This window comes from Miniopterus schreibersii (genome assembly GCF_964146895.1).
Source record: "Miniopterus schreibersii genome assembly, chromosome: 9".
Taxonomy (NCBI): domain Eukaryota; kingdom Metazoa; phylum Chordata; class Mammalia; order Chiroptera; family Miniopteridae; genus Miniopterus; species Miniopterus schreibersii.
The window spans coordinates 75866707-75880448 of NC_138118.1; the positions used below are offsets into that span (position 1 = coordinate 75866707).

Below are 13742 nucleotides of genomic sequence, written 5' to 3' on the forward strand. Positions count from 1 at the left end.
ATGGCACCGTGCCCGGGAGACAAAAATGTGGGACGATGGGAATATACATGTACTTTCTCTTCTTTTCGATTTCAGGCAGATATGCTTTTATTGCCATAAGATACATTATCTTTTGTTTTACTTTAGGTGGTATTTGTGCACCTGTTGGGGATGTTTATAGTAAAGTATACAACTAGCTGGCACAGCATACATATCTAATTCCATAATATATACTAATCTATATCAGTGTCATTTTAAAATGGCAAATTAAACATCTTTTTTTCACAAACTAGTCATATAATCTCTTGATGTCATAAGTCTAAAAGTAACATGTTATTTCTACAGTCGTGATGTCAGGAAGATATTACTTAAGTATTTAATGGGATCAGAGGCTTTAGTGCACAGAAAATATGTATTCTTTTCTATGTTTCCCGTGTCTGTTTTACTTAGTTTAATCATTTTAATTGCAATTTCTTTTTATTTTTAAGACACAGCCATATCTCTTGGATGCTATTATTTCTCCTTCTTTCTGGCAAGTGGAGGAAAGCGAGGTGACACAGTCAGAAGGAAGCCACGGCTTCGGTTTTCTTCTGCTTTGTCCCCGTGCCAGTCTAGACCTGTCTCCTTTGTCTCTTTTCCCTTCCTCTCCTCCTTAAATTCTGAACTATTTAGGCTTTATTCATTTCACTGCACTGTGAATATAGTAAAAAAGAAACAATCTGAGTCTCTTTTTACGAAGACAGATTACTTTATAATACATTTTAAATGCCACGAGGATATACAGACATTTTCTTGAGGAGTTTTCTTGTTAAGGCAGTGCTTCGATTGCAGGGTTAAATGGTATGTGAAACCTGATTTCCCGGGAAGAATTTGTTCTAAAACAGCAGTGTAATAAGTTGAAAATACAGAAAAGAAAAAAAAAATCCAATATGTGGATTGGAAAAAAAAAAAAAAATCCGTAGCTTTGGTTTCGGGCCCATATGTGTGGATGTGTGGCATCCATCAGCGGGATAAACAGTGCCTGGTGGCTGATTTACAGGGTGGTATTTCGCTCCAAAAAGGCAACCACTCTCCCCTTGACAACGGAATGAGTGATGGCAGCTCTATTCCAGAAAGATCTACTTGGGGAAGCGAAACTTAGGGTGGGTGGGACCGACATAAAGAGATAAGGGGCCGTAAGGACCCCATCTGTTGGGTCTCTCGGGTTGGAACCAGCCTCCGGACGACACCGCGTCTCCCTCTCCTTCCAGATGTGAGATACCGAGGATTTGCCCCGAGGAGCTCTATCCACGACACAGCTGCCTCTCGGCCCGTTTATTTGGATTAGAGAATCTGGAGAGAAATGCTTATCACACACACACCCTTTTTGAAACTGGTTCATCAGTTTGACATAAGACCCCGGCCTTCTACAAAACCACCCCAAGCGGGCCACGCGTTGGTAAGTCAGCCAAGGCCTGACTTGCGCCCTGACCACCCGCCTTTGCACGGAGCCTCCCACTCTTCTGGAAGTGGCCTGCGGCTGCTACCCCGTTGCCACGCGAGTTCCTACTCACAAAACGAAAATGGTGAAACCTGAGTTAATTCAAATACACAACCAAGGGCACCATGGTGGGACCATTCAAAGCAGGAGACCCTGGGATTTCAGCCTTTGGGCTTTAACTCAGGTTCCATGAGTTCAAATCCCAGTTCCAGGGGGACAGGAAATAAGTTACTGTTTAGTGGGCACAGAGTTCCCCTTTAGGAAAATGGGAAAGTTGTGGAAATCGACAGTGGTGATGATTACACAACAGTGTGAATGTGCTTAATGTCACCAAACTGTACACTCGAAAATGGCAAAAAAGGTAAATGTATTGTTACCACAATTAAAAAAAGAAAAAAGACTCCCTCCCAGTTGCCCACAGTAGCCAGCCAGGTTATCCTAACTGAATGGGACAGACTTACACTGATTCATAATAATCCAGGTTCGCGGTAGTTATAATGACTTGGGGGTGCGACTTCTGTTGTTAAAATTGCTTGCGTTTGCGGTGTAGCCTTCCACGTGTAGGAGTCTCTGTAGGCACCACCAATTTCAGTTTTGCTCACGGGATAAACTTTCACTGGTTGGATATCTCACGTCTGACTTTAATTCCTCTTACAAGATGCCCCCTATTGATAAGGGAACGGGGCAGGGGACACTCTCACTCACTGGAGGTTGGTCAGTCAACTGGTGCTACCATTCTGAGGACCAGCAAGCAATCTGTAACAACACCTTAAAACATGCATAGTCTGTGACCCTGTGATACCATTTCTATGAAAATCAGTCACATGTGTCGTATAAGTACATGAACAAGTGTCCACAGTAGCAATGATATAATAGCAACAAATTGCAAGCTACATGAATAGCCATAAGGAATTGATTAACTAAATCCAAGCAATGGAATCTTATATAGCCAGGAAAAAGGGTGATGCCATATTATAGTATTCCCCCGGACAGGTGTCCTCAATAAATTGTAAAGTGGGAAAAGTCAGTTTGAGAACAGAATATGTAGTTTGATCACATTCACACAATTTATGCTACTATAATTTCTGGAAGGATATTCATCAAACGTAATAGGGGTTATCTCCGGAAGAGATTATAGGGAGAAATATACTTTCTATTTTAAACATGTCTGTTTTACCTGAGGTTTTTATAGGCATGTATAACTTTACAGTCTGTAGAAACAATAGGAATATTTTCATTAAAGAAACGAAAGGGTGAGCTTAAGGGGCCCCTTTGGCTATGGAGAGGCAGAGCAAGCCCTTGTATTTCTCAAGGTGTCCTCAGAATTTAAACCTTTACGTTTTTCCGTAGCAGGCCCCAGATCTGAGTCCATGAAAGGAAAGTAGGTGAGCAATTATTGCAATGAAGGAAAGAAATAGGGTTCGGGCAATCTCAACTGCTTTGCATTTGCCTTCCTCTGGCTAACTCAGCCAGTGTTTTGAGAGCCCCGCCAGCCTCCACACCCACGACCTCCCGCCCTCTTCGCCTTCTCGGCGGGGCGAGGGTCAAAGCCAAGGCCAGCAGCCCACTCTCATCACACGTGCTCGGGGCAGCTGCTGCCTCTCTGGACCACAGTTCCCCCCACATAGACAGTGCCGTGACGTGCCTGGGTCACCTACGACGGCCAGGGTTTTGCTACGCAGGGACCTCTGCTCTTCATCAGAGACGCCTATGCTCCCCTCGGTCTATGAAGGGACACAACTCCCAACAAAATGATTGCCAAGAGGGCCAGCAGTTCTCCACCTTTGTATGTACCTACATGTGTGGGTGGGTCAGGAGGGTGAAAGGAGAGGTGTCTGGAAGCAAAGGCCACAGTGGGATGGACGAGGGGGATTCCAGAATCAGAACTAGGCTTGAAACCCAGCCGCCTACTTATTAGCCGTGTGACCTTGGCCAAATCACTTAGCCTCTCTGAGCTTCAATACTCCCATCAATACAACAGGAGTAATAACATCCTTCACCCAGAGTTGTCAGGATTGAATGAGATAAATATATGTAAGGGGCGTGGACCAGCGTTGGTGCTGGCAAATAATAGTCTTCTCTGCGCCCCTCAGACTTTGGCCTAGCGTTAACTAGCCATAGCAGCCTGCAAACGGACGGTTTTTCTAAACAGTCCAATGTCCCAGCGTACGGAGAGGACTGGATTCTCTTTAAGTGTCACGTCAAGGAAGGGCACTGCTGGGAAAGCTATAGACAGACTATTTTAAACCAGGGCGGGGAGCAGAGGGGGGATGGGAAAGCTTTGCATTTTCCGACTCCCTCAGTGGGTAATTCTCACCATTCCAATGAGGTCGAGAGGAACTTTCCAGGTTTTAAATATTCTGTATCATATAAGAATGAGAGGGAGTCGCTGATCAATTAGGTCTAAAAGCTACTGAAATTCTCAAGAATCATTCCAATAAGGTACTTTTAAATGCCCTAAAGAGATGAGAGTAACCTCCCACGTCAGCAGTGCATGAGTGAAACATGTGGCTAACGATGATATAAAAGGAGGTGGGGCGTGAAATCCCAGTTCGTGGGAGGCCACGCTCAATATTAATTTATGTGATATCAATAATGTTTTAGTCTAAATGAACCTTCCCTACATATGACACACTCCTAATTATTGTAAAACCCTTACTTTCCACTTACCATTGATCTTAAGGAAATGGCTGGAATTTTTTGGAGTGCGCTGACTCAGCACTATTATTCTGAGTCACTATTCAGAGCATGTGTCAATCTCTTTCACTTCGTCCCAAGGCAGGAAAGAGAAAGAGCCGTGGTTTTGTTGTTGTTGTTGTTGAATCAAGTCTCACGTTCAGGGAGAGAGACAGAGAGAGAACATGCATTAAGATAAGCTCAGCTTTTATAGGGATGTTAACACTACTAATCTTTGTTTGGGATAGTGAGGCTTTTGATTTTCAACCAGGTTCAAGGGAAAAAAACATTAAGTCTTAGAAGAGATAGAAACTTCACAGTGGGGCCATGGCTAAGGGTTTAACCACCACCCCAGCAGCACCCTTCCCATCACCCATGAGCTCAGTTAAGAAAAGCCTTGAATGAAAAATGAACGGGAAAGGTCCCCCCGGAGTGGCATAAGGAATGAAGAGAGGTCTGCTCTAGGGGAATGTGTGTCTTTATGGAAAGCAGCTAGAGGACTGATCTTAAGCACATGAGCCCGGGGTCTTATTTTTTTTTAGTGTTGCAGGCAGCAGGCTCTTCCTGTCCCCTCCTCAGCTTCCTCTCAGGTCGCAGCCCATTTTGAAGTTACGAAACCAGAGTCACTCAGAGTGGGGCCCCCAGAAGCCTGCCTCAGAATCACAAATGATCATAAATGCACAATCCTGGGCCTAGTGCCAGACCTTTGAACTGAAACCCCTGGGGAAGTCTGACCCCAGAAACTGATTTTAACAAGTTGTCCAAGTACTTCTGATGCTGCTAAGTTTGAGAACCTCTGTGGGAGCCTAGGAGACCTTTTTTTTTCTTTTCTTTTTCTTTCCAGCGCTCAACAGACCTGCTAACCTTTGCTGAATGTTGGAGAAATGACTAGATCCAAAGCAAGAGGCCAAAGTATTTCTCCCCAGAGGGGTTAGTAAATACCTACTGTTCTGACCTCCACTGGCCCAGCTGCCCAGGCCTCTCCCTTGCACTGACCAATGATCCAGCAACCAAAAGGTTAATCACTCGTCTCGCAGGGGTTCTCATCTATTCTCATTGGTCAGTATAGATGCCAGCCAGCCCCTCAGAGGTGTAGCCAATGTGGTGCCTTGGGGGAAGGACCTCGTGCCCTGCCTGGACCCCTACCCTGTGGAGCGGGTGATGCAAAGGCGGGAGCTTCCCGGGTGGGTAGTACCCCAGCCAGTTTACCTTGACTCTAGTGTAAGGGTGCCTGTCTCCGCCCATCCCCCAGGCCAGAAGGGGCTGAGTCCTAGTGGGTGAATTGGCATTTCTGGAGGTGATGCTGGTACCTAGGGGCTAAATGCCCCAGGTCATGGCCACCACCAGCTGAGATACCCCTAGAGATGCTCTTGCCTGGCTGCTTCTGGGAACTGCAGCGTCTATGGGACTTTGGCTCTGAGAGACCCTGGATGAGAGTGGGTGAGCACAAGGCATGCGGGAATTAGAGTCAGCAGACACGAGGGCTCTGTTGGCATGTGTTGAGGGTACATGCGGGGGTTAGTGTGGGGCTGGGAGAGGTATGGGGAAGCAGATTCTCTTCATTCATTTGGGCACGTTCGATAAAATCACTGAATGCCCCCCTATCTTGGCATTAGGCACATTACTTGCATTAATAAAAGTTAGGGCAAGTACTTACACAGCACAATTCTTAACCCACGAGAGTTGCTGTAATTATCACCACCATTCCCATTATATAGATGCGGAGACTGAGAACCAGAGATTATTTAAAACTCAAGTAGCAGAGCCATGATTTGAACTTAGGCCACCTGATATTAGAATCCATACTGATAAACACTATTTTCCTTTTTCAATTTACTTGCAATTTGTGTGTGTGTGTGAGAGAGAGAGAGAGAGAGAGAGAGAGAGACTTGGTAACTGAGATCTGGAATACATTTTAAAAATATAATACAATGGCTAGAAATATTCTAAATAAAATTGCTGTCAGTTTAGCAGAAGCTGAGAAAGGAGTGAGCACCATGAACAATATTGCTGATGTTAAGAGAAAGGATCTACCCAGTGTGACTCCAAGCAACCTCATGATTATTAAATACTTGGGGAAGTCACTGGAAAAGTTTCACGTGTATTTCTGTGTCCATCATGGCGCAGACGGGGGCATTGTTTACCAGGGACAGCACGTCAAAAGGTCACCAAGAATTTTTAAAAATCAAGAAAGGATTTGGGTAGTAATAGAAATTGATGAACTGCTTGCAGTAAAACTCATATCTATATGTTTATGTGTAGAGAATACTGGGGATTAAATGTATTTGTTGACACTACTTACAGATTTTTAAATATTTGACTTTCCTGTTGGCTTTGCTTACTCAGTTCTCCATTCTATGCCCTTGGTCCCACTGTCAGCTGGAAATTAAAGACTTTTAATTTTTAAAAAATATGACTGAGCTCCGATGTGCCGAGCTCGGTGCCTTTTCTGCTCCACGTTTGCTCTTCCAGGGGCTCACACTTTCTCTGAGGGAGAGGGGGTGGGTACCTGCCATAGGTGGCAAATCCCGTCCTGGTAATAGAGAGGGAATGCGAGCCAGGGGGCTGCTTCCTTCCTTCTGTAAACCCAGGTAACTGAGCTGTCATAGCTAAAGTTTTACTGGGTAAGATTCAAGTCAGGGCCGGTGCCCTTCTTTTACAAGCTCCTTCGGGGCTCCACGTGGAAAGGAACAAACGGAAAACTCAGGGAAGGCTTCTGAGTAAGACTGTGGGAAACGAACCGTCATGGGTCCCTGTGGTCCCAAGGAACAGGGAAGGGAAGGGAGTTGTTTAAACCCTTAAGAACAGAAAGGAAATGCAAAGTTCTTCCATATATTATGTCAAATCCAGCTCAGAAGTATGTGACAATCCGGGCAAAGCACTGCCGTTTGTAGCCAGTCCAGTCATGATTTTTCTGGCGAACTGCAGCCACGGTTATGATGCATTGGGACGAGAGGTGCTATATAAATGTCAAATATTGCATAAATGTCAGGAATAATTACTGTTAGTTAATGGGGCTAAACTGTTCCTAAGCAAAGCTCCGACTGCCAGCCAACACTTCCTGAGCAGAAGTTCTAACCACCCAAAACCCAGGAGAAGGGAGTTCTAGAAAGGAGCCCAGCGGGGTCTGGGGTTTAAAAACAGGGGTTGGGGGGTACCAGTGCCACCACTCGCTCAAGGGTCTTCAGGCCAGCCCCCTCACCTTCTGGAGTCTGCCTTCGCTCACCTGTGAAATGGGTAGAATTAAGACACTTGCCCCCCCTTCTTGGGGGAGTGCCCGTGGGGGGGGGGCGAGCTGCTGCGGGATGACAGCGGCCTGGGATGGGCAGGGACTGAGCCTGTGCCTTCCCCAGGAGCCCGCCCGCGGGGAGAACAGCGGCGTGGAAATCAAGCGGGAGGGGGTGAGGTGACCGCCCCGGCGACGCTGAGCGCGCCCGGCTCCTCGCGGGGCGCCGTCAGGCCGACTCTGCGCCCAGGCGCCCGGGTCCTGCCTCCTGGCTCGGGCTCGGGCTCTGCCACTTGCCAGCCGGTGAGCTCGGGCGAGTCCCAGACGCGGCGCTGGAAGGGATCGCCAGGGGCCTTCCGGCTCTGACGCGGATTCTAAATCAGGCTCCTCGCTGCGCTCGAGCTGCGCTTCACCTTTCGCCTCCAGGGGCAACTCTTCCCCGGGCTTCTCAGAAGCACCAGGCGGGCGGTCTTGGGCAGGGTGGGGTCTGCGCACCCCCGAGCGAGCGTGCACAAAAAAAGCAGTTGCCTTGGATGGGACGTGGGGCGGGGGCGATTACAGGAGTTTGGAGCGAGTGCTCCGAGGAGCCAGGATGCAGGGAACACTGTAATCAGGTCACGGCTGTCGCAGGCCAAAAGGAGCTGGACATCTGCTGGTGACGGAAGAGGGGGGCGTCTTGCATTTATGTTCCAGAAAGTCTTCCCGCGCGCTTCAGGACCCCCGTCCCCGCCTGTCCCCGACCCCCGTCCCCACACCTTTCCAATGCTGCCAGGCCCCCTCCTGGCAGGAGAGCCCCTCCTCCGAGGTCGCGCCTGCAGCCCGGAGGATTGTTTCCAAGCTGACTCACACCGCTAATGTCAGGGAGCCGTGTCACACGGCGCTGGGCTCTGCAAGCTGTTGCTTGCGCGTCTCCGCCGCCGCCGCGCTCTCCGCCGGGTGCACCAGGGTCCGCTCCTGGGCGGGGTCAGGGCGGGGCCGGGGCGGCGTCCGCCCCCTCGGCGCCCGGCCCCGCCCCGGCCTCCCTCCCCCGCGGACCGCAATGATTTAGAAGTTCAGGAATCCCACGTGACGTCACCGGGGGGGTGATGTAATGCACTCTAAATAGAATGTATTGTAATCTTTGCTCAGTCCAACGTGGTCCCTTCACCCGGGCTCTGCTCTTGCCTTCTCCACACTTGTTTGGTAAGTTCCTAAAAATACGGCCGGGCCACTTCTGGGGCTTTTGCATTTAGCTACTTTTGTTGCACTTGCCGAGGGAGCCATCTCGGGAGCGTACTTGTTTGCAGGGGTTGGTTCTAGGCGGCAGCCGCGAGGTTACTTGGTCCAGTGGGCAGGTCACAGGGCAAGGAGTAGGGAAGATGCGATGCATTGTTTTGGAGGGTGATCTGTGTTTGTAAACACTTTGGCGGACCAGAGGGAAGTCCGGCCCCAAATGCTGGTGGACTGTGGAATTGTGTGTCCTGAGGCCACCCCAGAGACCCCACGCCGTGTCCATCCCGGAGCGCGTCTCGGTGGCCGCCGCGCCGTGCGACTGGAGGGATGCTAACGTGGAGCGAGCGCTGTGTCCGCCCGGCGTGCGTGCGTGTGTGGGAGCGCGCGTGTGTTTCCCTGACACGGGGAACAGTTATGAATCGGGGGTGTGTGTTTGCCTCCAGAGACCTGGCAAGGTGCGGAACCCTCCAGAAGTGCGGTCAAGCGGTGGCAGCGGCGGCGGCAGCGGAGACGGCGAGCCAGGAACCTTCCCCCGCGTCCCCAACCTCCCGGTGATGCGGCGGAACCCCCGGAGAAAGTTTGCAAACTTCCAGCGGGCGCGGCGAGGACGCCGGGTCACCTAGCGGGTGGACAGGCGGGCGGCGGGGGCTCGCGTCCTCGCGGGTGCCGAGCCTGCTGCTGCCACCTCTCCCGCAGGGCTGCCCCCGCGGCTGGCGCGCGCGCCCGGGGAGGGCGCGTTGCCCTCGGAGGGCGCTCGGCTCTCGCTCCGGGCGCGGAAGGCTCGAGAGCGGAGGGGCTCCTTGCGTCGCCTCCTCCGGCCGCCTCCTGCCTCCCTCGCCCTGTCCCGTGCTCGCTGGCATCACCACCTCTTCCCCGCCGCTGCCCCAAATGACAGCTGCCGCTGTCGCCGCGGCGGCGCGGTGGCAGTTCCCGGCGGCGGACCCTGTGCGGCAGATTCTCCACGGCACCGCTTAAACTTTTCACGAAGTTCTTAGAGGGGCCAGGCGTGCGAAGCAACCAAGGACACGTTTCCTCCCGGCTGTTGCATCCTGCTGCTGCTCGGCCCCAGATTTGTTTGGGGGTGTGGGGGGTAAACAGCTGGATACAGTCCACCCCCTCCCCAACGACCCCCGACCGGTGCCGCCCCCACTTCACGCTCGTTGGAGGCCGGGAACTGGATGCGCTGCGTGCATGTTGTGTCAGAGTCCGCAGAGTGTGTTAGATTTTTATTTTTCCCTCCCTCGCTGACATGTGTCAAGAAATAAAGGCTGGATGCAGGTCCATTACGTCATTCTGCAGGCCAGTAAGTGTCTGATTAACAGCTTCAGATATTCAAGGGTTCCGGGGGGGGGGGGGCTTAGAAATGCTGACAAAGCAACTCTGCTTTCCACCCCCAGCCCCCGACAGACTTGTACAACCGCCAGTTCCCGGGGCATCGGGACTGCCCCCGCCTCCGGGACCCCTCCCCGCCCCCCAGCTCCCGCCCACTCCGGTACCGCTCCGGCCCCGCCTCCGCCTCCGCCTCCGCCTCCGCCTCCGCCTTTCGCCGCTTTCCCCGCCGCGGCGCGGTCCCCGGGGTGTGGGTGAGAGCTCCTGGCGTCCGAGGCGAGCAGGGTACCTGATCAGCGCGGGCACGCCCTGCCCTTTTCTATTCTTTAAGAAAGACGCCAGCAGGCCCGCTTCTCCGGGGCGAAAACGCTCGGCCCCGACGAGAAAAGGCATCTCAGGGAACGCCGAGAGGCTTCAGGATAACGCCGGGTCCCCGTGGGGACTTCGGAAAGCAGCACGCCCATTGCAAACAAAGTCCTTAACTTTCCCGAGCGCGCCGTCGCCGTTCTCCAGCTGCGTCGCGCGGGAGGGGAGCGGGGCTGCCGACCAAGTCAGATTTAGCTGCAAGGACCGAGGTTAAGCGTTTCATTTGCAAAGGGAGCGAGTGTGAGCTGCTCAACCCCAAGTGCCCTGCAAGGAACTGCTGTGTGTTACTTTCTTTCTCTTAACCTTCCATTGCTGTGTTTAAGGAGGAAGTTAAATTCCTAAGTTATTGAATTGAGTCAGACTCCGAATCTGCCAGTTGGAATAAAAACAACTGTGTGTGTGTGACACGCTTAAAGGACAAAAGTAAAAACTCTCGGGGGGGGGGGTGTGTGCGCAGTAGAAACCAAATAAAAAATTACTCACAGGGCTTGGGATGGAAGGGCCAGAGGGTTTGTGAGCTCTCTGGGCTGCAGCGGGTGAAAGCCAAACGAAGGAAAATGTATGATCTGAGTAGGTGGGAGTTTCCTGAAGGACACAGGTTTTGTTAGGATCAGATCTGCTGTCTTCAGAGCGAAAGCCAGGCTGTGGAGCGGGCACTTTGTGAAACTCCTGTCTGGGGTCTAATTGAAAAATCCTTCTCCCAGTGTGCGGCGGTGTTTATTATTTATTCCCATCTAGACATGAAATAGTCTCCCCCCCCCCCCAATGCGTGTGCATCTAAAACGTTAAACTTCTCGTTTGTGATGCATAGACCTAGAGGAAAAATTGGCCGGGGTCACGGACACTGAAGGGCGTGATTAATGATCAGTGATTTAGTGATCGGTGATTAGCGGTTTTATTCCAACTGTTACCTCTGACCAGAAGCACACATCAGAGGATTAACAGGCTCTTTAGATAAATGCTCATTAGTGGAAGGGGAAAGGCAAAGATAATAGGCATGCACCCAGGGACAACTTTCGAAGAAAATCATTCCCGTCTTCAGAATAATAAGCTCTATTAACAGAAAGCCCTTTTAATTTAAAACTTGCTTTTATCTTGTAAATCAAAGTTAGATGTAAAAGTTTGTAGTGCCATTATAACCTAAATTTTCCCATATCCTCTGGATGTGGATTATCTCAGTAGCGATATATTTTTTTTTTTATTTAAATAAACAATTGGACCTTCAGAGCAGCTGAACCCTGACAAGTCCTTAACTCCCAGGGCTGGAAGGTGTCCCCCCTTCTGGAAGGGAGAGCTCGGCTTGCTAACTAGATGGCGCACTGTTATTTGGCGTTCACTGCTGTGCAGTCCAGGAGGCTAAGCGAGCAAGTAGCTGCTTGCGAGGTGCTCAACACTTGCAACAAAGTTGATTCTGTGTAGGGTTGGAGGCTAGACAGTTCTACAAGTTTTTAGTCACATTTTCCATGTCGGTTAAATCTAGGGAGTTCGAGGCTACTGGAAAAATTAGTCTCATTACCAAAAGAAACGTAGAGATCGAGGGAGGAGAGGAGGTCCGAGAGTCCAGGAGGTATACCTCTGAGTTGCAGAAGTGATTGTAAAATACCAGACCTGTTCTTTTTTTTTTTTTTTACTAAGGGCTAGCCTCACAATCTTGTGTCTGAAATACTGAGGCGAATCCTCAGATTTATTTCCTTCCTAATCTTGCTGGTGAAAAAAGAAGTCACTAGAAAGAAAGGAAGAAAAAAAGCCTTGATTTGGTGACTGCAGGAAGCAACACGTTGCTGAATTTATTCTACAGATAATGGTAAGATGCTGTTTATTACGGGTATGAAGCAGAGAGGGAACTTTGCAGTTTGGGTAAAATGAAGCCAATCTTGTCTTTTCATAGATGGAATTCAGAAGTGGGATTTGTGTTTTGCACTGAGTTTCAATGTTGCTTTTGTCAGTTTCCTGGGGCTTGGTAGCATTTTGTGTGGAAGGTGTGTGTGTGTGTGTGTGTGTGTTGTGTGTGTGTGAATAAGACCTTTATTTCCTGGGTAAAATAATGTTTATGAGCATGTTTATGTGTCAGCTAAGAATTCTCTTACTACTCTACAAGCTTTTATGAATCACTACAATAAGTACTTAAGTTTTAATAAGGAGGGAATTCTTAAAAAAGAAACCTAAAAATTAAAAAGAAAACAAACAAAAAACCATTCTCCACATTCCAATCTAGATGTGTATTCCACTGAAAAGGGTGCTAGCAATCGACTATCAGCTATTACTTTGGTTCTAAAACTTAAAAAAGAAAACAATGAAAGAACTCACCTGTGCCTCTCTATAGATTTTGCCGTTTTTCTTGGCTTGTAGCATTTTTAGTAGATCTGTCCTTTTAAAGTCCTGACTGATTCATAGTGATTTTTATTTTCCAACTTGACTCAGAGTAAGCACATTTGCTCAATTGATAGCACCTTTGAGCCGACTGTTTTTAATGTAAGTTGCTGATATCCATAAATTGCCTGTAAATGAGAAGCCAGTTGTGACCTCATATAGTTTATACATAAGCAGATAGTTTATTAGAACATTCCCACCAAAAAAGTGGAAACTGTGCCTTTCCTTCTGTCTCTCTGTGGTGTTGCAGCTTTTATTTGAATAGGTGGTTAAATGAATGGTAGTTTGTCGAGAGACTTTCCCCTTATAGCTTTGCAATTACAGTAAGTTGAAGATTTTCATGACAACTGCTTGTCAGTTTCCCACACCGCAGGTTCAAAACCAATCAATCATGGACTTTCCATGGCTATTTGTACTGACGTCAAGTTCCTGGCCTCCGGATTTCTTAGTATAATTTACTTTTTAGCAATGATGTATCACCACCCTACAGCATTTCCTTAGCACTGGAATTTGTTTCTCATTAAGCTGAGAATTATTTTGTGTATGTGGGGGTGATGCTTGTGGGATCCCCAAGATGTGAGCTTTGTATTTGTAGTTGGTTTTCTTCTGGTTGTGTTGTTGCTAAATTAAAACTGGGGATTTGAATGGACTTATTATTTTTATTTTTTTGGTCATCTTTTCTTTTTTTCTTCTTTACTCCAAAGCATTGCCGTTAGTCACAAAATTAATGTGATCATGCTAGTGTTTCCCATCTATATGCTTCTTTGGCTTCTTACAAATTGGATTTCTACAGCAATTTAAGATCTTTTTTTAGAGGCAGCTTTCTTGGATGAAGATGGAACAATGATCTCAGTCAATTCATTATCTTGTCCAGTTTGACTACCAGCTGTATTATGGGAATCAACCAATGCTTTTATAAATTAGTGTTTAAAAATTTAAATCTAGGACCATTTCTCTGAATCGTACTTGAGAAAATTATACAACTGAGATAAGGTAATAAACTGGGGGAGGCCAATAGCCTCAAATGTTTAACTGTGAAAAAGAAGCACTTTCAGATATGCTAAGCAGACTTAAAGAACCTTTTTGTGTTGCTATTTGTAAACT

The 13742-nt window shown here is 48.6% G+C and overlaps 1 protein-coding gene and 1 long non-coding RNA gene across 8 annotated transcripts in view; one reads left to right on the forward strand and one right to left on the reverse strand.

The window, feature by feature from the left end:
• Positions 1–713: 713 nt before the first annotated feature.
• LOC308561741 lies at positions 714–8321 on the reverse strand. The gene is made up of 5 exons (XR_013999549.1): positions 8117–8321; positions 7362–8010; positions 4130–4288; positions 1921–2124; positions 714–1311 (listed from the first exon to the last, which is right to left on the reverse strand). It is a non-coding gene; the product is annotated as an uncharacterized lncRNA (long non-coding RNA).
• A 116-nt stretch (positions 8322–8437) lies between these two features.
• CREB5 (cAMP responsive element binding protein 5) overlaps positions 8438–13742 on the forward strand; it is a 362526-nt gene continuing 357221 nt past the window's right edge. For 3 of the 7 annotated variants that reach the window (XM_081146784.1, XM_081146785.1, XM_081146789.1), the window contains exons 1-2: positions 8488–8543; positions 9017–9876. In XM_081146784.1, the coding sequence (XP_081002910.1) occupies positions 9823–9876 (54 nt within the window). In that variant the 5' untranslated portion in view covers positions 8488–8543; positions 9017–9822. Of the gene's footprint in view, positions 8544–9016; positions 9877–12016; positions 12073–13742 lie in introns of those variants that run through there. The other 4 variants (XM_081146791.1, XM_081146788.1, XM_081146787.1 and 1 more) reach the window with 4 other exon arrangements.